This window comes from Pipistrellus hanaki (genome assembly GCF_964339955.1).
Source record: "Pipistrellus hanaki genome assembly, chromosome: 2".
NCBI lineage: Eukaryota > Metazoa > Chordata > Mammalia > Chiroptera > Vespertilionidae > Pipistrellus > Pipistrellus hanaki.
The window spans coordinates 28,224,263-28,252,009 of NC_140504.1; the positions used below are offsets into that span (position 1 = coordinate 28,224,263).

The 27,747-nt window shown below is 35.3% G+C and overlaps 1 protein-coding gene across 5 annotated transcripts in view; it reads right to left on the reverse strand.

Annotated features, from left to right (window-relative positions):
- Positions 1 to 27,747, reverse strand: part of PHC3 (polyhomeotic homolog 3) — a 75,099-nt gene that overhangs the window by 35,592 nt on the left and 11,760 nt on the right. For 3 of the 5 annotated variants that reach the window (XM_084874114.1, XM_084874113.1, XM_084874117.1), the window contains exons 5-9: positions 22,055 to 22,213; positions 19,921 to 20,019; positions 11,931 to 12,177; positions 4,922 to 5,787; positions 4,578 to 4,625 (exon numbers count right to left, since the gene is read on the reverse strand). In XM_084874114.1, the coding sequence (XP_084730240.1) occupies positions 4,578 to 4,625; positions 4,922 to 5,787; positions 11,931 to 12,177; positions 19,921 to 20,019; positions 22,055 to 22,213 (1,419 nt within the window). The remainder of the gene's footprint in view (positions 1 to 4,577; positions 4,626 to 4,921; positions 5,788 to 11,930; positions 12,178 to 19,920; positions 20,020 to 22,054; positions 22,214 to 27,747) is intronic. The other 2 variants (XM_084874116.1, XM_084874115.1) reach the window with 1 other exon arrangement.

A 27,747-nucleotide genomic window follows, 5' to 3' on the forward strand; every position in this document is an offset into this window, starting at 1 on the left:
TTGATTGGTTGACTGGCCGGTTGGACAGTTAGCATATTAGGCTTTTATTATATAGGCTATCAAATAAACAAAAATATCTGTCCTGAAATAGCATACACACATATACCATCCTAACCCATTTGGGACATTAATTTTAGTTATTTAATATTATTCTATAATTAAAGAGGAAAGTTATTTATTATTATTACTTTTTTATATTTTTATTGATTTCAGAGAGGAAGGGAGAAGGAGAGAGAGAAACATCAATGATGAGAGAGAATCATTAATTGGCTGCTTCCTGCACAACCCCTACGGGGGATCGAGTCCACAACCCAAGCATGTGCCCTTGATTGGAATCGAACCTGTGACCCTTCAGTCCGCAGGCTGATGCACTATCCAGTGAGCCAACCCAGCTAGAGTCAGAGGAAAGTGTTTAAGTTATTAACTTTCTTATTATTCAATGGTAAAGATTATACTTAAACATGGATTCAAAAGCACTCAGAGAAGGAACCTTTCATATAACAAAATATATATCTTATTAATTTCAATAACTTTAATACTGAATTTTCAAAGTCCACTTCTAGAGATTGACACAGGTGCTTTAATTTGTCAGCATTATTTATTTAACCAATGTAAAATACTACGGATTTTTTTTTTAAAGCCACAAAGCAGTTCATCTCCCTCTTTTATGTATAAAGCTTATTACTTACTAGTAAGTTTACAAAGGTTGTGAGTTTTTAAGATTATTTAACCAAACTGATTAAAATTTCTAATAAATGTTAAAAAAAAAAAAACTTTCAACATTAACAAAAAATTTAAGTGATATCTAATATTGTACGTATTTTTAATCAAACTATTGATAAAGTTTGATTTTAAGTACATACAATTAAATGTAAAAATAATCAAGATTTCAGGAACTAGAATAAGCCAGATGTCATAAAAAGGATTATAAAGTTTCATCCACAAAGGCATATTTAGAAACAGATATAGTTTTCTGTATTTCTCTTAAACTAACTTTTCAAGACTCTTTTGCCTTAAATTTTTCCAATATTTCTTTTTCCAAGAAATCTTTTGCCTTGAAGTTTTAAAAATCCTATTGTTACTAATAAATTTATATCAAATACTATGTCCAGGACTGCGATCTGAATCAGCTACTAAGTAGGCAACATCTTCCAAGTATTTGCTCACAACTCTGCAAACAGAAACCTGATTCACCAACAGATACTTTGTCTCATGTCTGGATCCTCAGAAGTGAAAGTAGTTGTTCAGTATAGTACAGTGTGCAATAATGATAGCTGCTAATATCTGTACATGACATATATTTTTAATGATAATAATATCCAATATAGGCGAAGTCATTAAAAAAAAAAAAAAAAAAAAAAAAAAAAAAAAAAAAAGTCCTGGGGTTAAAGGAAAAAAAACTACAAAACAGTCTAGTGAGGGCTACCTTCTGCAGTAGTGATTACCTTAATTTGGTGGAGTGGTGGGGATGTTGACTCATAAGTAATTAAACAAGTATTGATTTATCTACCAGTTCCATTTTATCTGTGTAGCATTCCTTTCTTAGCTATTACTTTTCCTTCAAAGGTCATTCATTATCTTTTTTAAAAATGCTAAACTCTCTTTAATATTAATGCTATAACAAGTTTTTCAAACACCTACTACAATACTTTTTAAGGAATCAAAGTTTGATCATGTAAAGAACTCTGATTTTTAAAAAGTGAGAGTTGTAAAGAATAAAAAGAGGCATAGCACAAATAACATTTTCTTAAATAATCCATTAAAGAATACTATAAAATACTTTTTCATTCTTATAGGTCAGCCTAAATATATATTCTTCCAAATTGCCCATGTAAAGGCAAAATAAGTAAGTATGAGAAGTAGATAAAAGCACATCTGTCACAGACATCTGGCACCATCAGCATAAAAAAACACATAAAGGCAACAACTAAAATATTGAATAAAGCAAAGAAATGGAGGTTTTGCTGATAAGATCATTAGGAAACTGCACATCATAATTTCTGTTTAGCTCATAACTATTATAAAACTAGCAATGCCTGCCAAACTTACCTCAATAAAGTGCATTAGTGCCATCTGTCTCCCTTTCCTAGCAAAACTATGGACTATTGATTAGCTCTAAATTGTCTATTCTCACTACATGAAAAAACTACACAAATATATCTCTTTTTAAAAAATACTGACTTGACCGGCGAGGGTAGTTCAGTGGTGGAACGTCGACCTATGAACCAGGAGGTTAGGGTTTGGTTCCCGGTCAGGGCATATGCCTATGTTGCGGGCTCAATTCCCTGTGTGGGGCGTGAAGGAGGCAGCCAGCCAATCATTAATTCTCTCTCAGAGAATTATTGATTTTTAAAAATATATATTTTATTGATTTTCCAGAGAGGAAAGGAGAGGGACAGAGAGCTAGAAACGTCAATGAGAGAGAAATATCGACCAGCTGCCTCCTGCAGGATGTGCCCGCAACCAATGTACATGCCCCTGATCGGAATTGAACCTGGGACCTTTCAGTCCACAGACAGACGCTCTATCCACTGACCTAAACTGGTTTCAGCTCATCACTGATGTTTCTATCTCTCCTTCTCTTTTCCTCTCTGAAATCAATAAAAATATATTAAAAAAAAAAAAGCACAACAAAACAACATACTGACTTTACTTTGATAATTCACACTTTCAAAATTTGAATTCTTTTAAAAAGTAAATATAGCTCTTTACCTTTAAATATTCTAAACAATTGGGAAATTATAAAGACAGGTGCACTTCGTGAAGAAATATTTGAGGGGAAAAAATATTTGATCAAAGATAATAAAAGAAACATACAGCAACTTAATAAATAGACTATGGTACTCACAGGAAAGTGTATGAAATATTGGTAATATTGGTAGCATGAGCATACTAGTGACAGCAGAGAAAGTTAACATTTTCACACAGACACACACACATCCTTCAAAATAATGAGATAACAAATTTAAAACAAAAAAATTTCTTTAAAAGAGATCAGGAAATAACAAATTAAGAGCATAATATTTTTAGCTTTAAGTATTGTTTTTCATATTTCTATCCCAAATATATTCATCCAAAGTTTACTTTAACAAAAACAATTGGAAAAGTATAAAGTATATAAAAAAATTTTTATTTTCTACTTGTTAAAAACAAATTCACTAAACTAGAAAGTAAAAATATAAATTTAAATTAAATTTCATATTTTTGAAGATACTAGACACTTCGAAACCTGTATTTTTGTTACAATATCCATTGTAAATGCTCCAAAATTCCATTAAAATAAAATATAGGCATGGTAATTGAATGGTAAACTTATTTCTAGATGCCCATTGTTGTTTCTGTCAATTCCACCTATATATAAAAGCCTAAGCAACCGAACAAGCGAATGACTATGATGTGCGCTGACCACCAGGGGACAGGAGCTCCTGCCCCCTGGTGGTCAGTGTGCTCCCACAGTGGGAGTGCCACTCAGCTGACTGATGGGCACCAGACACCAGGCTCACAGCTTTCAAGCACAGCTGCGGAGGCGCAAGCCTCTCCCGCCTCCACAGCAGCGTGCTACCAAGTAGCAGTGGCGGCAGGCACAGTGGGGCTGGGATGAGCAGGAATGGTGCAGAGCCCGGCCCCACTACTATACTCTCCAGGCAGTCCAACATCCCCCAAGGGATCCCAGATTGCAAGAGGGAGCAGGCTAGGCTGAGGACCCCACCAGTGCACAAATTCATGCACCAGGCCTCTAGTTTTTAATAAAAGGAAATGGAATTCAATCTCTTTTTGCCTATTACATCAGTCTTAATAACAATTTAAAAAATCTATAAATTAGCATCCTGAGGACCAAAATGTTTCCCATTAAGGAACAGACTTTGAAACTCCTTTCCTTTCTAAGCAAATGGTTACAGGTCTTTTAGTGATAAAGTCCCTTCAATGAGGTCTTTATGTAAAGATATAAACCTCCTTTTGGGAAGACGGTTTTCTTCAATTATAAATTAATTATGAATTTGATCATTCTGCCTAAAGATTTTAAGACCTTATTCAATTTTTACTGTAAATTATTTTATACATTTTAAAAATCCTTTAGAAAATTTTTAAAGTAAAACACTTTTCAAGACAATTTTCCTTTCTAGACAGCATGCACTATTTTTAGATGTTTAGTCTGATAAATTTCACCACAATCTCAATTTATCAAAATTTTTATTCCCCCAATGGATTTTTTTTCATCCTCAGTATTCAATTCATCCACTGAGATTTTCCCAGGGTTTTAAATGAGAAATATTTTAATTATATATTTTCCCTTAGTAGAAATTTAAAAATTAGAAGTTTAATAATTCTGATAGTCTACAGTTAATTTTTTTTGTAAAGTTAAATTCTTTTCTAGAATAAATGTTTTTATAATTTTAATTACAATATATAATTTTACAAAAAAAAAATTGTATCATACAAGCATACTCCATCTTGAAACAAAAGCTTCTAAAGGCAGGCCCAGGACTTAGAATGCATACAACCAAAAAGGTTAGCTACATAAGCCATACGTTTAAGAACATACAAGCCAACAGAAGGGATCTATGAAGGATAATCACCTTAAGAGAAAAAACTTTGTGCAGATGACACTGGTTCAAATGTATTCCCTTGGGGAAAAAAAATCAACTCTGTAAAGATAGCAGATGGATTTGTTTAAATAGTAATAAAATTAACAAGGGATTTTAATAACCATCATAAATTATCAAGCATGCAACCATACAACAAATTGCTTTTTTTTTTTTTTTTTTTTTGCCCATACAGCATGTTTGTCAGAAATTGACAGATGTAAAATTCCAGCTTTTAAAAATCACAGGCATATAGCTCTAGCAATAAACACAATGTAGGAGAAAACTGTTTTTACTTTCAGTTCAGCAAGAAAGTCAAATAGCTTCCAAGGGCTTACCACTGGTGGATCAACAGGTGCTGGTGGTTGTACTTGTAGGTTTACCGCAACAGTTTGTGGAGGAGGAAGAGTCTGAAATGGCAACTGGACCAAAGCTTCTGCAGCTGGAAGCTCCTCTTCTGACACCAAAGCATTCTGTACTAAAACCTGGCCCTGGGATAGAATTTCAGGCTGCACTTGTAAAGATTGCATAGACTGTAAGGGTAGTGGTGGAATCTGAGCTGGAGGAGATGTTGACATCTGCGGAGGAGTTGCAATTGGGATTGGAGAGGACTGCAGGGCTGAATATTGCTGGTGTGATGCTGGAGACACAATCTGCTGACCTGGGGACACCAAGGCGGACTGCTGAACGGGGCCAATGTGTACAACAGGGGAAGCTGAAAGTGGAAGATGGGATGGAAGATTCAGCTGCGCTGTTGACTGCACCTGATTAGCAGCGGACTGTTGCAAGTTTGTCCCCGGCTGGAGAGCGGATGACATAAGAGGGTGTGGCTGAATAAGTGCTTGTGGATGAATAATTATGGTAGGAGACTGACTTGGTGAATGAGGTGGTGGAGGAGACACCACCACTGACTGCTGTGCTGACTGTGACTGGCTAGGAGACATTGTTAAAGGAGTGGGATGACTCTGAATTGGTGAACAATGCTGTGACTGGGCATTACTGGGAGGAAGGCCATGGTTTTGGAGTGGTATACAGTGCTGGGATGGGGGTGGATCTTGAGTTGGATTTTGGAGTGTAATTGGCTGCATTTGCTGCTGCTGCTGTTGTAGTATCAGCTGATGATGGGAAACCTTGGAAGGTGGTGAATGAAGAGGAATCTGTTGATGCTTCATTAGAGGATGAGGCTGAATTGGAGGATATGAAGCTGTGAGAGACAGAGAAAATGACAATTAGTATCTATTTTAAAAATAGCATTGAAATTTTAAATAAATTTAAAGAAGGAAAATTTTTACATCAGAAGGCTACTAAAAGTCTTCCAAATAAGAGTAACTTCAAAATGTAATAACAAAAAACTTTTCCTTGGAAACTATAAATTTCATAAAATAAGCTGCACTGTGATAAAACTGCCTAAAACAATTAATTTATAAATCTGAATCTATACATGATTCATTCTTATTAAATTGTATAGGTCCCCAGAAAATCTATGTTAACTTTTAACAACGTTATCCACTTAAATTCCTTCTTTGGGAAGAAGAGGAGTATCACTGAATAAGTATAACATATATAAAGATAACCTCAAATCATAAAAAAATGCAATATTAAAATCCATAAAATAAAAGTATCATCCTTTCTAATCTGTGTCTAAATATTCTTCCAACTAATCACCAATGTAATCACTTATAAAGCTTCCCAAATAAGTTACCATATTGAGCCAAGATGAAAGAGTTGGTATTATTTGACCAAGGAAGTGAAAATGTTTTGCAGGAAAAGATAATTCAATTAAGCAAAACAGATGTGTAACTCCTAGAGCACAGTCAAATAATCATTGTAAAGGAAATCAAATTTCAGGGGCCCTTCCAAATCTAGGAGAGCACTAGTTTTGCTTGCAGAGAAAATGAGGCTATAAAAAAAATCATACTGTCTAAATAAAGATCTTGTTTTACTTCTCTACCCACCCCCAAAAAAACAAGCAAACACACACACACACACACACACACACACACACACACACCCTACAGTAATCTATAAAAAATAGTACTAGTTTTCTCCACAGAGGAGCCATTCACAACAGCGACAATACAGATAAAGAATTAACAAAACCAAGTATCCCCATCATTTGGCCTCTTTTGCATACTGGTGTTTATGTTTACAAAGAGGGAGCTGCTGGTGAAATCCACTCTATCTAAATAGGAATGGAAACTGGGTTCACTATATATAAACATATAATCATTATGTTTCAAAGCTGAAACTAATAAAATACTGTATGCTAACTGTAATTGAAAATAAGTGTAAAAAAAAGAAACTGGGTTCACTAGAAGATAAACTGAAAAGGGGGCTTACTATTAATATCATGTAAAAATTAAAACAGCTAAAGATAGGGCAAAATTTTTTTCTTAATTTCAGAATGTGAAGATAAAGAACCATCTTGCATCTATTTTTATACTCAGCCACATTTGTGACAAAGGCCTTTATAAAAACTTCTAACAACTTTTCTTTTTAAACATTTCTGCATTTGGTGGGTTTTTTAAATTTTTGAGATCCTTTAAGAAAATTAACATCTGGTTAACATCTCAAAAGGATATTTAGAAAGTCCAACAAATATCCATGAATTTTTTAAATGAAAATTAAAATTCATCTAACAAAATAATTTTCATCTAACTAGACTAGCATTTCAAACTAAAACTGAAAATTGACAGCATTTTATAAATGTAATGTTAAAGACTCTATGAGTATTCAATAAAATTTTGGTTATCTATTTTTTTTTAATATATTTTATTGATATTTTACAGAGAGGAAGAGAGAAGGATAGAGAGTTAGAAACATCGATGAGAGAGAATCATCGATCAGCTGCCTCCTACACACCCACCTACTGGGGATGTGCCTGCAACCAAGGTATATGCCCCTGACTGGAATCGAACCTTTCAGTCCACAGGCCGACCAACCAGTTTTGGCAAAATTTTGGATATCTATAGGGTGCCTTTCTTCCAAGGGGCTCAAGGTACTTACACATTGCTCATTGTTCTAAAAATAAGTGCCTATGAAGTAGATAGGTATTAATTCCCTTTTACAGACTAAAAAAAAGAGTGTTTACAAGTATAATAGCAAAGGCCTATTTTAATTCAATTTTAAATTATAATTAAAATTTAGCATATCCTTTAAGAATAATGGATATTATGTTCACAGAAATAAAAATTCCTTCTGTGCTATAGAGATAATTTTTTTTATATTCTAGAATTGATAATTCAACAAATTAATAGTCTATCCTTTCACCTAGGTTAAATTTTTCTTTGATCAGAAATCAAAGTGAATCTATTATGTTGCCCGTAAGTCAACTGACAAGCACATCTATTACAGAATAATTATGAGGATATCTGAAATAGTACTTCTGTGCAAGAAAAGCACTAGTGCTCTAGAAAATCATATAATGCTTTTTTTTTTCTGGTTTTAACAAACACTTTATTGTCAGGGTGGCATTATACTTGGAGAATTTATGACTGGTATCATCTCTCACTTATGTAGAACTCTAATTATTATAAATAATATATTATTGTAAATTACTACATTATTTTATTCAATAATTACGAAACCCCACCCCACTACCCCACCTCCACCCACTCCCGCCAAATAGTTACAACAATCCCATGAGATAGATAGGGTACTACACTAATCCAATATGTTACAGGTGATGAAACTCTGAGCATTAAGTGACTTGCCTGAAATCACCAAGGACTCGTCTTTCTAACTAAGTCTGGGTTCCTGTTATGGACTGAATGTTTGTGTCCCACAAAATTCATGTGTTAAAGCCCTAACCCTAATATGACAATTTGGTGATGGGGTCACTAATGAAGTAATTAAGATCAAATGAGGTCAGAAAGGTGGGACCCTGACCTAAGACAATTAATGGCCTTGTAAGAAAAGACCACAGAGGACTCACTATCCTCTCTACTAGCGCTCAGATGAAAGGCCATGTGAGAACGCAGCCAGAAGGCAGCCATCTGCAAGCCAGGAAGACTCTCACCAAAAACTAAACACTATCAGATCTTGATCTTGGGCTTTCCAGCCTCTAGAACACTCCAGCCTTTAAAACACTCTGTCAATGGTATTTTTTTTTTTTCTTCTCATGGCAGCCTGAACAGACTAACACAGGCTTTTCATTACACGCTGAATTAATGTCTGCAAAAAAAGGTATATGGGGGGATGTCAATGGGGGCAAAAGAAGACATATATAATACCATAGGTAATATTTTAAACAAATAAACAAAAAAGGGGAATATATATTTTTCCAATAGACTAATTTCATAAAAGTTCTAAAAACACTTGAGCTCTAATATTAAGGTTAATTTCCAGACATTTGCCTTATTTTATATAATAAAAATAGAATTATTAACTATCAAGTGGCAACTCCCCCTTCAAGAAGAAATGAAAAAAACAAAACAAATTTAGCACCCTAAAAATACATACAAGGAAGCAATAACCTTGTCCATTATAATAGTTATAAAACTATACTACACTGGAACACAGATTCTTTTAGAATTTGTAAGTTACCTGTAGGAACAAACATTTTACTAATTGAGGAAAAAGGATAAATTACCTATCCAAGAATCTCCCAAAATAAAGCTTAGCTTCAGACTAACTTCCCACCAGCAGAGTAGGAAAACTAAAAAGCTGGAAAATACAGCTTTCGTCAGAAAATAGAAATTGCTTTGAATAACCACAGTGTAAGGCTTGAATAAATTTTAACAAAGTTATAATTTGGTAGCTACAAAAGTTTATATGCGTTAGGATGTTCCATTTGGTTTTGTTTCTAATCGACACCATCATAGAATACTAGGTTAATACACATAGCATTTGAATTTGGAATTGCAATTCTCCCGAGACTCTGACAGTTTTTGCTTACCGGTATCCTCCACACCAACTTAAAATATTGGCCATCAGAGGAAGACAACTACAAGGATATTATTGCACTACCAGTGAAAGGGGGAAGAATAAGTTTAACAAAGAAACAGGTACTGGGAATTCAGGGAGACTGAAAATCTAAAAGTAGAACTCCCTGCTTGAACTAACCCTGAAAAAGTTCTTAGCTTTCTCTGAAGGTAACAGTCTCTTTGGGAGGGAATTATCCTACCTTCCAGTATAATCTATCAAAACTGTGGGAATTACTAGAAATTGTCCTAAGCAGTCATTCCAAGTACAGTGGGTCACTGCTGCTCCTCACTGACTTTTATCAACACTGGCCAGATAGGCTGGTTTGAAGCTGAGAATCTCTGGACAATTTTACTAATAAAAGAATAGCATGCTAATTAGACCGGGAGACCTTCCGGACAACCATCCGGACGTCCTTCCTGACAAAGCCAGCTGGGTGAAGCTGCCTGTGGCTGGCTGTGGCTGGGGAGACGAAGCAGCTGCCTGCCCTGTGGTCCCGGGCCCCAGCCAGCTGGAAAAGCCACCTGTCCCGTGGTCCCAGGAGAAATGGAGAACCCGCCCGCCAGCGGGCGCCAGTGCCTGAGTCTGGCTGGGGCCTGGGAGATGGAGAAGCTGCCCGCTGCCTGTCCCTCGGTCCCGGGTACCAGTGCCTGTAGCCCAGGGAAAGCCACCTGCACACCGTCCCCTGCAGCTGCAGCCAGCCCAGGCAAAGCCAGCCTAGGTCCTGGTGCCGGCCAGAGGGAGGGAAGCCTGAGTCCTGGGTGTTTGCGACTGGCTGGAGGAGGGAATCCTGGGTTGCAGGTGCAGGACCAAGGCAGAGGTGGTTAGGAGAGATCAAGCCAGCAGGGGAGCAGTTAGGGGCAATAAGACCGGCAGGCAGAGTAGTTAGGGGCAATCAGGCAGGCAGGCAGGTGAAGGGTTAGGAGCCAGTGGTCCTGGATTGTGAGAGGGATGCAGGCCAGGCTGAGAGGCACCCCCCCCCCATGCACAAATTTTGTGCACTGGGCCTCTAGTATAGATAAACGGATGAAAAGGTCAATCTGCAAAAAAGATTAAAAGAAACAATAAATGTAAAGTGCCTGATACACAAATGCTCAATATTATTATCCTACCTTCAAAGGGCTTACCACCTATTATAAAAGAAAAAGAGCCATAAAAAAAGCATAACAATGCTCTACAAATTCAAAGTAATGAGAGATTTCTAACAAAAGGAATCAAATAATTCTAACAGTTTGAGATTAGGTGATTTAGAGAATATGGCACAGAGGAAACTTATAAAGAGAAATCGATTTAGGTGGAGTATATGCAGACTTCAGTAGTGTAAAATAAATCTTTAGAAAGCAACGCAGTTATAAAAGGATAGAAAGAAGTTGCTTGCCTGATGAGGTTGGATAAAAGAATTTTTAAAAAAATAAAACATATGTAGGTGTCTAACCCAGTAGATCTCTCTCTCTCTCTCTCTCTCTCTCTCTCTCTCTCTCTCTCTCTCACACACACACACACACACACACACACACACACACACACATTTTCAATAAATAATAATTATACTGGTATAAAAACATATGTATATATATTAAGGTTAGGGAAACCTAAGTATGCTGGAGAAGCAAAGGAAAAATATCCAACATGAGAAAGGCAAAAGATGCAATAATAACTATGACAGAAGGTAAAAACAATGCAATCAATGACGAAAATAGTGCTAACTTAAAAAGGAAAGCAGATAATTCCTTATCTTATTACAAGTGAAGGAAGCTCAACATTGACAAATTCTGAGATGAGCAGAAGAGATGGTAAGAAAACTCACTCAAGATGGCCCCAACATTTTCAGCATGAGAACAATAAAACAAGATTATCTGTAGATAGCAGGAGTGCACATGAGATTCAAAGTTTGATGAGAATGAAAATAACTTAGCTGACTCCCTGAAATCTTCCTCTTAAAGATGAAAACCAAGATGGAAAAAAGCAACGTGGTAAAGAAAGTAATTGTGTATAATCTTATTTTTGGAAAGTGATAAATTCCTCCCACTAATGACAATTTTAAACAAAAATAATAAATACTTTTTTAAAAGGCTTTTAATTTTGTTCCACTAAAGCATATTAAATGAACTACACACAAATTTTGTTTCTAAAGCTAAAAGGTTTTATTTTTATAGTAGGAAACTAGCACATAATGAAGATGTTAATCAAATGTCAACTCACCCCCAAAAATCCATTTTATTATTATAATTTGTTTTAGCTATTGGGCTCTTTGGATTTCTCTTTTTTCAAACTACAATATTGAAATGTGTTTTTCTTTTTACTTATGAAATTCACAATATAAAATGCTTTAAAATTATCATTTTTATTCAAGTAATGGACATCTTTTGTTTTTCTCTGCCTGCTAAGAAAATGCAACTGTTTTCAACAAAAGTTTTATCCCACCTGGTGCTATTAACTGGTGAATACTTGACGTCCGGGTGACAGCTGTGCTTCGTGATTCCAGACTTGGACTTTCTCCTTTTCTAACACTTTCTGGAGAAGGATCTCGTTGGCTGATTTTAGAACTGGTTACTGTTGTTTTGTTATGACAAATTGTCAATGACTGAGTTTGACCAGTGCTTTTTGGTGGACCATTCTGTGAGCTAGATAACACACCCAACTTCTGGCTGCGTAATGTTAAATTCTGAACCTAAAGAACCACATAACAAAAAATATGGATGAAACAGATGGTATTAATTCATGTGGTAATCATTACATTATAGTAATAATGACAATATATTTATATTATGCTTTTCAAAAAGCTCCAAGCACTTAAAACTACTGATTAATCCTGTAAGAAAGGAGAGTTATTATTCTAAGTAATCAAATCCTAAGTATTAAGTGAATTTTTTAAAAAGACATTAAGGGAAAGAATCATTAAGAACTCGATAAAAATGGAATATATATATGAATTTTGAACTATGAGTAAATTACTCTGCAACATACTGCGTTTTTGAGAAAGGTCATTCCAAGTAAAAGGGAATACTTGAGCAAAGATGCAGAGGTGGGGAGCCCAAGGTGTGCAGGGAACAATGAGCAATTCCTTCGATCTCAGACCTGTACCATGCCAGGACTGTGACATTTTAAGGTTACAAGTATCTCATAAACTTACATAATTAGAGAGTGTGGATACAATACTGCTGTCTTAATAAGTATAAGAAAGATAACAAAAAAGTTATCAGCTCAACTGAGATTATAAGGGAATGCTAATCTTGTACTAGTAAGAAAATGAATTCATCAAATTATCTACCCCACTATGCTAATTATGAAAATCATTTCCCACTAACTCCTTTTTAAAGATGTTTGTTATATGCTGTTGCTGTTGTATGGAACACTCACTTGCCTTTGAGAACCAGATTTCATGAATTGAAAAGATTGTGTATGGCCTTGAAATGGTTTCTGTGACAGCTCCTATCTATACCCAGTGTTATTCTAAACATACTGCCAGTCTGCATGGTGGCAAGGATAATCCAATTACAGTCACATGAAGTTTATAACATTTCTAAATAGCCAGGCAGAATATGCCTTTCCAATAGCTGCCCAAGTTTTTGTTTATCTGGAATGAATGCACCAAATACATTTATGCTAGCACTAGCCCTGGGAAGGAAACTGAAGTAAAAGAGATTATAAAGTGACAAAGCAAATGATATATTGAGCTTCATAAATATTCTTCAGTTTCATGTGTATTCAGTCTCTACAACTATATTATTAACTGATGCTCAAAGGCTATATACATTATCTTGGATCCAGGTGCCAAATACAGTGATCAGCCAATAGCAAGTGCTAAAAAAATATTTCGGGGCAGTTGAGGTTTTCATTAGTTCTATTCTAAGCTACTGAAATAATCTTCTAAGTGAGACTATATCTTCTCTGATTTTTGTCAAATATTTCACAGCAATATAAGTGGACTAAAACTACTTTATTATTGAAATGTAATGCAAAAAATAAAATGTGCTAAAATCCAGGTTTCTCAAAGTCAAGGCCCAAATCACTTCAAGCCACATTCTCCACTATTCCAGTCCATCATTCTCATATTCTAGCCATACTGTTCTACTTGCCCTTTTTCAAACTACCTTGCTCATTTACCATCCTTGTTCAAGCTCCTCTTGCCTCAAATGCCATTCTTCCTCAAGGCCCAGTAAAAATCCCAAAGAATCCTCCCTAAATCCCTGATTAGAAATAATTTCTCCTCTCCTATCTAATGCTTTTCTCATGGAATTTGGGTCATATTGGCCTACAGCACTGCCTAATGTCTAGCTTATTTTAGAATTACTCATGTATGTGTCTGTGAAATATGGAGGCTCTGACTGGCAGGCTCCCATCTCTAACATTCATGTTTGTACTCCCACAGTTCTGTATTGCAAACATGACAGAAGCTCCACAAGTCAGACGTATTTTTCTCTATCTGATTCTGAAATATATATTACACATATATATTTCATATATATTACATTTTTTTCCTTTTAGTTCTATTCATGGTTTTCTTAGGCTAACATTAAAACCTGTTCATATTTTACTTAAAAAAAAATCTCAACAAATATCTAGTGATATTTATTTTAAAAATTTGAAAATTTGAAAAAATTTCCTTCAAATGAAAAGTATATATATTTACAATATAAATGAAGATTTGACTCAATGAACCCTAAAACCTGATGCAGTCCATTTCTATAAAATAATACACTCTTTTCTTCTAACTTTTCTTTTGTTTTCTGGAATACTGAAATTCAATGCAAAAAATAAAATGTGCATTTTATATATTATATAATACTAGAGGCCCGGTGCGTGAAAATTCATGCACTGGAAGGGGGGGTCCCTTAGCCCTGCCTGCCCCCTCTCACAGTCCGGGAGCCTTCAGGTGCGGGAGGCGACCTGGCGATCAGGGAAAGGCAACGCCCCATCACACCTCTGCTGCTGCCACTGCCGACAGCACAAGCCTCGGCCGGCCCTGGTTTTCTGAGCCTCAGGTAGCCCTGGGCAGCTGGGCAGCCGCCATCTGAGGCTTGCCTACACCTCAGGCCAGCTCTGGGCAGCTGGGGGGCTAAGGAGACTGGGGACTCCGAAGGCAGGCCTGGCCTTGACGCATGACTGGTGGGGGTGAGGGGACTAGGCGCCACCATCTTGTGGCTATGGGCACTGCCATCTTTGAGGGCATGGCAGTCAATTAACATATTCCCTCTTTATTATTTATATACTATTTATATAAATAGATAAATTTTAGACTATGGCTATAATACCTATCTGTGGTCATTTTGGCTTAAATATTACATTTCAAATGTTAAACTATACTTTTAAATTATATTACAAAGATAAATTAGCTATTAATAGGAAGATCACATATTCCTCTCTCAAATCTGGTTCTCCTTGACAGAGCTTCACTTTTGCAGAAAACACACCCTTTCTAAATAAAAAATATCAGTGTATTCTTTTTTTTTTTTTTTTTTTTAATATATTTTATTGATTTTTTTGTACAGAGAGGAAGGGAGAGAGATAGAGAGCCAGAAACATCGATGAGAGAGAGTCATCGATCAGCTGCCTCTTGCACACCCCCTACTGGGGATATGCCCGCAACCAAGGTACATGCCCTTGGCCGGAATCGAACCCGGGACCCTTCAATCCCCAAGCCGACGCTCTATCCATTGAGCCAAACCGGTCCCGGCAAATATCAGTGTATTCTGAAGTCCAACTTTTATTTTATCTAAACAAAAACTATGATCAAATTATGGAAACTTTTCTGACTTTTGAAAAATTCTAAATTTCCTGTCAAGTATTTTTGCTAATTTCACACCTTAGATTTTTATAGTGGATTACCCAAATACTCTCCCACCAATTGTTCTAGTTGAATCTAAGAAATATTCTGTGAATTACAGCAGCATCCCTTCTTTGCAGATGAGAAAACTAAGAGTTAATATCTCAATGGCGGCAACAGAGCTGAGTTTTTAGATTTTAAATCCAAAGGACAGTTTCTTCTCAATTCTCACAGCATTCCCCAGATAGCCATGGTAAGCAAGATTTCTTACTTTTCTACAAGCATATTTTTAGTTCTATGACACCTTCCTGAAAAAAATTTTCTGAAAAAAATAGTGGGGAGAAGGGATAGAACATTTAAAATAGTAAATAAGAGTAAAATACTCTGAATTTCTTTTTTTCCCCTTAGTATTCTATAAATAAATTTTAATAATAAGGAAAAATGAACTATGCTGACTTCTATCACTTAAAAAGAGTACTAAAATAAAACTTCAAATTTGGTAGTTCTCAATTACACACTAATTATTTTAAAAACTGAAAATATAAGCTTTAAAATTAACAAAGGAAGCACAAATTTTTCAAAACTAAGAACCCTGAACTTGAGAAAAGTTACCATTGAAATACTCAAAGTATTAACATCATTTACCACTCCCTCACTGACATTTCAAAAGCACAGAAGAGAAAAACATTTGCAGAGAAATTTCTAAAGGCTCCTCAAAGTCTACCTTTTAATTAAGTCATATTATCACAAAGCCTCATACCTGTGTCACATCAAGCTGAAGCCACTTTTGTAAATTACTATGTTCATTAAAGACACTATAATATGTTTTCTCTATGAGAACACACAAGACAGATTGTGCTTTAGAGCATGTTAGTTATATTTTCCTAACTCACTTATTTACCTTGGAAACTGTAAATCTTTTAGAAGGTTGTGTTTCTCTTTTCACTTCAAAGCTAAGTACCAAATTTGTGACTCGTCTTTAGACAATATATAACGAAAATAGTAATTAGTGGTATGTGATATCTAACATGCCAGGCAGAATACTAAGTACTTTATAATTATTGCCTCCTGTATTTTTATAACAACTCTGAGCTATCATTTCTAGTTTATAATGAAGAAACTGAGACCTTGAAAAGGTAATAATAAAAGCTGTTTAGTAAGTGCTAACTATGTATGAAACATTGTTCTGTTTTTCACTTATTAACATATTTAATCCTCACTACAAAACTATAAAATAAGCATTATAATTACTTTGTAAGTATTTATTTTATTTTATATTGTTGGAGCTGAAGCAAGAAATTAAGGATATCCAATAATAAGTGGTAGAGCATTTGAACCCAGAGAATCTAGCTTCAAAGTCCAAACTTATACACTGTGCTATACTAAGACCTTGTCCAAAATCAATCAACTAGCAAGTGACAAAGCTGGCAACTGTTGAAGTCAGGATTTGAACCCAGGTCTTCCTGTTCCCCCACTTGCAAAAAAAGGTACTAACAAGTGCCCATAATGTTCTAGACACTAAATATACATATTACTCATTCTTCAACCCCCCCCCCCCCCCCGGAAGTATGTATGACTATTAGAGATGTTTGGTAACTTGTCTAAAGCCACACAACTATTAAGTAACTGAACTGGGAGTTGAAATTAAGTCCATGCATATAACCTGAATAGCCTCCTTACTCCTACCTCTGTGCCACTTCCTTTTTTCTGGCAGGCTTTACATTTATTTTATCTTGTTTTATTGTGTACATCTTATAAGTCGATTAAAATTTCAGTTGGAACAAAATATAAATAAAAAATAAAACAGAAAATATTCTGGAAGTTGATAATGGTCTAACTCTATTAGGTTTTTTTATAAATAAAAAATTTTAAAAACAAAAAAACAAAAAAAAAAACAGCCAAGCTAGTGTGGCTATGTGGTTGAGCATCAACCTATGAACCAGGAGGTCACAGTTTGATTCCTGGTTAGGACACATGCCCCAGGTTGCTGGTTCAATCCCCAGTAGGGGGGCGTGTAGGAGGCAGCTGATTTAATGATTCTCTCTCATCACTGATATTTCTACCTCTCTCCTTCTTCCTTCCTCTCTGAAATCAATAAAAATATATTTAAAAACCAAACAGCAAAATCATTACTTCAACAAATCTATCTCATGAAAAGACATTTATAAAAAAAAGTTTAGAGCTGAAAAAAATCTTAAAGTTAACAAAAACAAAGGCCTCGTTTTGTAAACATGAAAACTAAAGTCCAACAAAGTTCAGGAATTATGGAGGATCACAGAGCTGTTAAGAAAAACTTAAATTTAATTGGTCAGCATCTTTATATATTAATATATTAAAATTGGCCCTTATTATTAAATAAAATATAATGTAAAGAGATCTATGAAAAGTAACAAAGAATACTATTACTATCTTATTTTTTGCTTTTTACCAGAACACTGAAACTATTAAATTAAAAGTAAGAAGGCAAGAATGATCCTAAGATATACTAATTTCTATGGAAAAAGTAATATTTTACTCAATTGCTTTAATTTAAAATTTACATTTTTACCAACTTTACTGAGGTGTAACTTACATTCAATAAAATGAATGAACCAATTCTGTGAATTTTGACATATGTATACGACATATCACCACCACTCCAATCAAGATATAGAACATTCCCATCACCCAGAAATTTCTCTCATGCCCCTTCCACATCAATCTCCCCTACCTTCTGCCCCTGGTACCACCAATCCAATTTCTTTCACTATAGATTAGTTTTGCCTGTTCTGGAATTTCATATAAATAAATCAGAGTATGGACACTGTGGTGTCTGGCCCCTTTTGTGAATATAATATTTCTTTTTCAATGTTTTTTAGTGATTTCAGAGAAAGGAAAGGAAAGGAAAGGAAAGGAAAGGAAAGGAAAGGAAAGGAAAGGAAAGGAAAGGAAAGGAAAGGAAAGGAAAGGAAAGGAGAGAGAGAGAGAGAGAGAGAGAGAGAGAGAGAGAGAGACAGAGACATTAATGATGAGAGAGAATCATGGATCAGCTGCCTCCTGCATACTTCCTACTGGGAATTGTGCCCACAACCTGGGCACGTGCCCTGAGAATTGAACTGTGACCTCCTGGTTCACAGGTTCACGCTTAACCATGGAGCCACACTGGCCGGCCGGGCAAATTATAATGTGTCTGAAATGCATTAGTTTTTTGTTTTCATAATTTTAAATTTCCAAGTAATATTCCACAATTTGTTTATACATTCACCAGTTAAAGAACATTGGTTGTTTCCAGTTTGGGGCTGAATAGAGCTGCTATGAACATTTGTTTACATATCTTTCTGTGGATATATGTTTTCAAATCTCCCACAGTAAACATCTAGAAGTACAATTGCTGGGTCACATGGTAAGCATATGTTTAACTTTATAATGAAATGACAAACTGTTTTCCAAAGTGGTTGTACCATTTTAGATTATCACCAGCAATGTTTTGAGAATATAGCTGCTCTACATTCTTCAGAATCAGTCTCCTTCATTTCAGCCATTGTAGTGAATGTGATTGTGATTTGCGTTTTTATAATGATTAATGATGTTGAGCATTTTTTTTCACGTGCTTGTCAACCTTTTGTGAAGTGTTCAAATCTTTCCCCCAATTTTAATTGAACTGCTCATATTTTTTAAAAATATATATTTTCTTGATTTTTTACAGAGAGGAAGGGAGAGGGGATAGAGAGCCAGAAACACTGATGGGAGAGAAACATCAGTCAGCTACCTCCTGCACACCACCCACTGGGGATGTGCCCGCAACCAAGGTACATGCCCTTGACCGGAATCGAACCTGGGACCCTTCAGTCCGCAGGCTGATGCTTTATCCACTGAGCCAAACCGGTTTTGGCTGAACTGCTCATATTATTACTGAGTTGAAAGCATACTTTGCTTTTTCTGAATACAAGTCCTTTGTCAGATATATGTATTGTGAACATTTTCCCTTAGTCTGTGACTTGCTTCTTCACTTTTGTAACAATGTCTTTTGAGAACAATTTTTAATTTTGATAAACTCTATTTTCTTTTATGATTAGTGCTTTTTGTGACCGAAGAAAGCTTTCTCCACTCTAGTTGTTAAGATATTTCCTGTATCATCTTCTACAGGTTTTATACTTTCAGCTGTAACCTTTAGGTCTATATTCTAATATTTATTTTTGTAATTTACATGAGAAAAAGTGAAGGCTCACTTTTTCCATAGTACTAAACAAAGTAATATTCTATTCCACTTTTTAAATTTAAAATTTACCCAATTTAATTCATTTTTAATATTAAAATCCATCTTGACTTAGTTATTATATAGCTGCTTGCAAAGAAATCTACACAAAAGAATGCAACTCAGATAACAAAAAATAAATCTACTATACAATAGAACTAAACACAATGTCATATCGAAAACTTATTTTCATTTATGTCAAATAACCTAAATATCCATATTTAACGGTATTATAATTTCTATAGAAGAAAAAACACTTTTCTTGGAGTTCTTATAGTGTTATATTAAATTTCAATCTGAAATGTATGACAAAGAGCACTAAAATAATCAGTAACTTAAACTACAATGTATGTTTATCTTTAACCTGAAGATCCAGACCTTAAGTACCACATTATGAAGCTAGACAAGCTCACCTGAGTAGCTGCAGACTGACAGGAAGATGACGATGACGACGAGACAACAGGAATGTCAGACTGTACAGCAGCCACAGTGGTAGCGGGTGTGAAAATCAGCTGTACAGACAGAAAAACCGAAACAAAAAAATACTCTAAGACAAAAAGAACATGTCTCACACACAATGTATAGCAGGCAAGGAAGACTGAAATTCATGACAGAAAGACAATGCAATTTAGGATTTCCTCTTAAGCAAAAAAAGGTTTTACATGACAAAGAGAAGTTTCTGATATAGAGAACTAAAAAAAAAATCATAAACATTTTTGAAACAGTTCATGATTCTGGTGAGTAGAAATATAAATCAGTGTTCAAAAAGGAATATGTAATTTGGCAATATGAAATTCTCATACCAAATTTTGCCCTGAATAAGCTATTATACTTAAATTTCTCCCAACTAAAAACTACGATGGTAGGATCCCAAAAACTTAGATTACAATAAACAACCATAGTCACTACTCTTGAATGTAAATTAAAGAAACACATAAAGAAACCCCCAAAAGTCTTTTCAATCCTCTTTACTATAAAAGCTAATTATGCTATATAATACACTATAATATTTCACTCAGCTATATAGGATCTATAGTACAAATCTAGGTTGCTCTTGATTTTTTAAAAAAAAATCTGTAAAGAAAAATTCATTCTAAATGTAAATACTAGAACATGTCAAAATTCAGTAACGGTTTGCAAAAACAGCTTTACATAAAAAATAATGAAGAAAAGACATACTTGATTTATTTACTAATAATCACCATCTCTTTTCAACTGTTTTTCAATACTGAAACAGAATGCCATTAATTTAAAAAAGTAATGCAATCCATTCAGAGATTATTCAATCCAATTTAGTAAATTATAACAGCTATTTCCACGAATGTGTAAAATACTCTATTTCAAAATTGCATCGAGTTATTCAGTTCCTCAAAAACCATTCCTGTTTAAATTAAAATTATCAATTAAGGAATCTTTTTTATTTCAGATCTTTATAGTATATTATTGGTAAATTTAAGTGAATTAATCAAAAAAACATAACATTCACAAGAAGTTAATTTCCAGTACAAACAACTGAAAGCACTAAACCTAAAGAGAAGATGTTCTATTTAACTTGAACCATATGAAACTTCCAAGGGGTCAAAAACAGTCAAATTACAACCATTTCAAATGGTTCATGCAGCTTAATTCTGAAGCATATTATTAATTAAATAAGAGTTCATGGCGGGAAAATGGCAATGCCTACTGAACAATCTGTAGATGGGTCATATCATTGTTTCCTATTAGAAATATGATGGGGAACTTTATTTGCAATTTTAGTGCAGACCTGGGAATCCAGATATATATTCAGTTCACTGGACAAAAAAAGGAATGTAAATAAATATATGCTAGGGCCCAAGTTTTTATCTAACTACATACAAAGACATCAAATAAAATAAATGTCAGCCAATTTCTGCATTTCTTAAAGAAGCTCAACAGTTAAATCAAGAAGCCGAATAGCCAAATTAACCTTCCTGTATTAATAAAAGATCAGAGTGAGCTTAAGAACACAGATTAACTTGCAAAATTGGAGATGGGAATAACCAAAGCTCAGAATCATTTGGTAAATTACCAAAACTTCAATCCTGATTTCAGAAGATGTCACAATATAAACTCTAACTTATAGTTAACAACCAAGTTTATAACATTTTTAACATTTTCATTAAATCTTCTTCAAATCTAAGATGTCAATGATATACAATGATTTTATGTATCACTATAGGTACAATTATAAATGTACGATGCTATCAATTATAAAATGCATCTCAGTTTCAGATGTTAAAATGTGAAAAAAAGGTTTGAAATCAATGAAATCTGATATTAAAAAAATAATCATTCCTCTGTTACAGATTTGTCAGCTTCGCATGTTACTATTTGAAACACCAAGAAGGCCTACCAATTAAAGGAATTTTTCATGACATAAATGTATAAGAGCTGAGCACACGCACATAAAAATTTGTTAAACATATCTTAAATATTTAAAATGTCTCTTATTGCATCAAATCAAGAAATATTTTGATCTCTCTCAAGTCCTTAAATGCTAAAAAAATTTGGTAGCTCACATCTTACCATTTGAGCTCGGAGATACATTTGAGCTTGGCTTGCAGTTAGGGTAGGGGAGGTACTCCCTAGTAACATAGTCTGCTGGGTAATACTGCCGCTGGTAGAACTGGAAGCCTGGGAACGGCTTATTAACTGTGCAGGTGTAGGAGAAGTGGAGAGGTTGATCTAAGGAAGAAAACATATTAGATCATAGGCTTCCATGACACTGAATTTCACCAAGCTGACTTAGGCAATCAATAGTATATACAGTAGCTAAGGAACCTAAAAAGGAGGACTTCAACTTTGACAGACCCCTCACTTCTTTGGGCAATTTTCTGCACTTGTGCAAACAATAGCATTTACTGGTTAACAATTAGAACAATTTTGAAAGCTATCCTCCATGTGTTTCAATTCCAGTATTTTAAAATATCATTTTTTACTACCTCCCAAAAAGTAAGGTTAATGTCCCATTATTTTAATAGTCCACATAACTTAAAACATTCAAACCAACAGTGTACACTATTTTGTCAGATTCTGAGGGATTTTTGAAGTGAACAAAAATTAAAACACAAATAATCCATTCATATACATAAAAACATACATATAACATATAATTAGGGTTAGCATTCTCTCTCAAAAGCTCCCAGGAAAGAGCCGAAACCGGTTTGGCTCAGTGGAAGAGCGTCGGTCTGCAGACTGAAAGGTCCCAGGTTCGATTCTGGTTAAGGGCATGTACGTTGGTTGCGGGCACATCCCCGGTAGGGGGTGTGCAAGAGGCAGCTGGTCAATGTTTCTCTCTCATCGACATTTCTAGCTCTCTATCTCTCTCCCTTCCTCTCTGCAAAAAATCAATAAAATATATTAAAAAAAAAAAAAAAAAAAAAAAAAAAAAAAAAAAAAGCTCCCAGGAAAGAAAAAACTACAATTGCTATTTGTTAAGCAGGTTAAAAAAAATCCTGACCACTGGTTACAAAATTAAATTATACACACTACTTTAAAGTGCCCCTCCAGTGTTGCTCAGTGGTTGAGCATTGATCCATGCACAAAGAGGTTGTTGCTGGTTCAATTCTGGTCAGGATACATAACCAGGTATGAGCTCCATCCTCAGCAGGGGGCATTCAGGAGGCAGCTGATCAACATTTCTCTTTCATTGATGTTTCTATCTCCCTCTCCCTTGCTCTCCCTCCATAAATAAATAAAAATATATTAAAAAACAACAACAAAAACTAGCGTACAGTATATCTCTAGGATATGTAAGAGACTAGTATCTAGTGTACCTGTGAAGGCAAAATGCATAAAGTATGGAACAGGGCAAGAGACCTTTATATCCTTTTTTATCTTTCCAACTTCATACAACATTCATGTATCATCCATTTAAAAAATAAGTAATGTATACATATATTTTTATCCTCACCCAAGGGTATGTTTTTATTATTATTATTAAATCTAGAAAAAGAGGAAGGAGGAGTGTGGGGTGGAGAGAGAGAGTTAGGTAGGGAGAGGGAGAGGGAGAGGGAGAGAGAGAGGGGAAGAGAGAGGAAGAGAGAGAGAGAGAGAGAGAGAGAGAGAGAGAGAGAGAAACATCATTTGCCTCCTATACACACCCTGCCTGGTAATCAACCTGCAACCTTTTGATATACAGGACGATGCTCCAACGAACTGAACCACCCAGCAAGGGCTAAATAATATTTTTAATGAGAGTAATGTAATCTGACTTCAAATCCTTTTTGTAGACAAAGCAGAGAATAAAATTAAGAAGTAAGAAATTAAGAAAGCATTTATTAGACTTTTGATTCAAGCAATAAGGCAGACTGGACTCTTATATACACGTGCCCAAATAATTCACTAAGATGCTAAATCAACATGAGAAATCAGTTCAGCTGAATCTGAAAAGGGGGAGCCCTGGACAGGTGGCTTGGTTGGAGTGTTGTCCCCATACACCAAAAGGTTGCACATTCATCCCTGATTGAGGCACAAACAGGAGGCAACCAATCCATGTTTCTGTTTCTCAGTCTCTCTCTCCCTCCTTTCCTCTGTAAAATCAATAAATATATCCTCCAGTGAAGATAAAAAAAAGAGGGGGAGGGGAGGATTTCTAGGTGCCAGAAAAGAAGAAACTCAAAGACCTAAAGTCCCAGCTGACACCAACGTAGTCAGGGGACAATGGCCTAAAGAGGTAGAAAAACCTAATTTTGAGCCTATTTCAGGGAAAGCTGGAAGTAAAATCCCTATTTTGAGCCAAAATCCTCAAAAGGTCTGCTCAATACGTGAAAAGGAAACTCTACCCGTATGCCCTGAGAAGCAGCAAGGCAGCTTGCCATCTGCCCTGCTCCTAGTGTGGGGAGAGAGGCTCCTATGAAAATCAAAACTCCAGATTTGCACCATGCAGAGGTACAGAATACAAACCGACACTACCTGTATAGTTCCACAACCCATCCCAAACATTAGCATTTGCACTACTTCAGGACATTTGTTAAAATGAGCAGGTGGTCCTAGCCAATATTGCTCAGTGGTTAGATTGTCCGTCCTCCAATTGAAGGATCTCAGATTCAATTCTGGTCAAGGGCATGTACCCAGCCAGGACATGGAGGAAACTACTTGATGTGTCTCTCTCACATCGATGTTCCTCTCTCTTTCCGTCTCCCTTCCACTCTCTCTAAAAATAAATGGAAAAAATATCCTTGGATGAGGATTAACAAGACAAATTAAAAAAAGAACAAGTGAATGGAGGAAAGCTTGAGTAAAGGTTATAGAGGAGGATGTCTCTGTACTATTTTTGTAATTTCCTGAGTCTACAAATATTTTAAAATAAAAAGCTTTAAAAAAAACTTTAAAGCTTGGAGTTGGTTAATTAATTCTCTAAATTTAGCGGTATCTTTTAAGTATTTCCTAATTTTAAGAAATTAACCAATGAAATAATTAAACCTGTAATTCAGTAAACATAATATACAGAATTAGTCTGCAATCTGGCTTTTACTCCTAACATACTACTAAAAGTCCCATTAGCAATAACCAGTGCTCTCTATTCAACAAATTCAGTGAATTTTTTTCAGACCATTCCTTCTTAACCTTCTGACTCATCTCCAAAATGTTCATGCCTTATCTTTAATACTTCTCTTCTTAAATTCCTAAATTACCACATCTATTCCAGTAGTTTCAAAAAATTCAATCATAATTACTCTGAATCCTTGAAGACAAACTCTTATTCTGAGCTCCAGATCCAACTAATTACCAAAGACATCTTATTGAATGTCTCAAATACCAAACTTATTATTATTCCTTCCTAAGCCAGCTTATTCTCAAATGGCCACCAGCATCTTTTAAAATCTCCCAAAAGAGATTATCTGGGAGTTATACTGATTCTTCCCTCTCCTTTACCATAAATGTATCTTATTGATTCTCCATCTTTATTCTCCTCATTCTCATTTTGATTTTTAATCACTTAGTTTGACAGTCTAGGCCCATGGCACTTCCATCTAGATTTCTTTGCAAAGTGACCCCCCACCTGGAATCTTGCCTCCCCCTCCTTGTCAGATAATCTTTCCCTGATTTTATTAATATTAATTAACCATTTAAAAACCTTCTGAATAACATTCAACCTCTCCTGACTCACTAACACCATGTCCTCCCACTCTTCTTTTCTTTTAACAGAGAGGAAGGGAGAGGGATAGAGTTAGAAACATCAATGATGTACCTTGGGTTGGATATCCAACCAAGGTACATCACTGATGTTTCTAAACCAAGGTACATGCCCTCAACCGGAATCGAACCTGGACCCTTTAGTCTGCAGGCGGACACTCTATCCACTGAGCCAAACCGGTCAGGGCTCCTCCTACTCTTCTATACAATACCCTTCACATTAGCCATATGAAGCTATTTGCAATATCAAGATTTCTCCAGCCTCTATGGCCCTGGTAATAATGTTCTGGACTGGATTGAATGCCAACAAGCCCTGATCCCTCTCCACCTACTAGTATACAGTGAACAACACCCTCTCAAAAATCTTCAGCTCTAATAAGCTTTTCCAGGCATCCATAGTAAGACCATTTTACCTTCTTTTTGTCTGTTATCTTCCAGATACTCTGGCATATACTTCTATCCTTCTATTTCTTTAAGGGTGGGGACCATGTGTTATTCATTTTCATATATCCAATATCCATAAAAGTGCCTTCATTCAATAAGTTTATTAAGTTAGTAAATAGCATGTTATTTTAAGGCATATTCCAGAGTTTTAATGTAATATATAAATCCATCACAAAGAACATGAGTGTGTGTATATGCAAGAGAGACAGATACAGAAAGAAAAAATAATTTTGGGATAGCCTTTAACAAGGCAGAGATGTGCTATATAATAAAATTTTTTAGAGATGTGCTATATAATAAATTTTATGTGCTATATAATAAATTATTAATAACCCCCCCAAAAATATAATCTTTTTCTATATCACTCTACAAACATACATTTTGGATAAAGCCTTGCTCCAAAAATTAAATCACTTAGCAGTGTAAAACTGAACCCAGGTTTTCCAACTCATGTATTTTGGCATCAGGGGGCTTTCCTATACCTTGAAAGTTTGATCAATAACCTGGGTCAGTCTGCAGTAATACCACGTTGGCACTTTTTTCTAGTCAGTGATGAGTGGGGGAGGAAGAGGCACAAACCACACACTCTTTAAACAAAAACATAATAAAAGTCTCTTTAAAAAATGACTGGCTGATAACAAATGCCTGAGTACTCTTTAAGGAAATAGAACACAAAGTCCAGACAGAATGTTTTTCTTGGTCTTTAAAAAGAAAAAAAAGGAAGTGAGAAAACTAAATAGTTACTTCCTAACCACCTGAATTGCATTTCACTTTGTCTAAGTAGTGAGATCAAAGAACAAATATCATGTTTATTTTTAACTTCCAGACGGCAAATAACACGTCAGGCAGTGTCTTCTAATGAATGCCCAACCCATGAGAGTACATAGATTAGTCCTCATCCCTGAAGAGAGTCATCTCCACCCGCTGGCCTAAAAGAAACTTTCATTCCTTCCCACAACTGATAAGGTTCTCCTGTGTCTCCGGCTTTGTTCCAGGACCTGAACCAGATGCCCTTATCTGTTCTCCGTCAATTACGTCCCCACACTCCTAAGTCCCTTTCACTTTAAAGCCTTGGCCAATCCTGGCTGCACACTTTAAAAAAGAACTTATTGCTTGAATCTTATTACTGGAGTCTCTTCCCACTGGCACTGATTCCAAGAGTCACCAGAGAAAACCAAGTCTGCTAAGAAAAGCCATTTAACTCCAACCACCTCTTGGGGTCCCCAAAAGGAATTTACACAGGACCTCTGGCCCAGAGTACTGTGAAGGCCCATTTGAGAGCCACTGCTGACAACTGACTGGTAAGAATCAATGGAGTATTATCTACAAGGAGAAACAGTACACAGACATAAAGAAAATAATGCATACTTATATTATATGGAATGAAAATATCTTAATCACCCAAGGTTAAGAGAAAAATAGTACAGAATTACATATAGTATAATCTTACTTATATAATTACATATAAATGTGTGTGTGTGTGTGTGTGTGTGTGTGTAAAAATCACATATGAGAACATGTTGAGAGACAAGTGACTGCACTGTATATGTAAACAATAGTGCATAGTGGCTCCCCCTTATCTGTGGTTTTGCTTTTGAGAAAGTAGTCCAAAAACATTAAGTGAAAAATTACAGAAA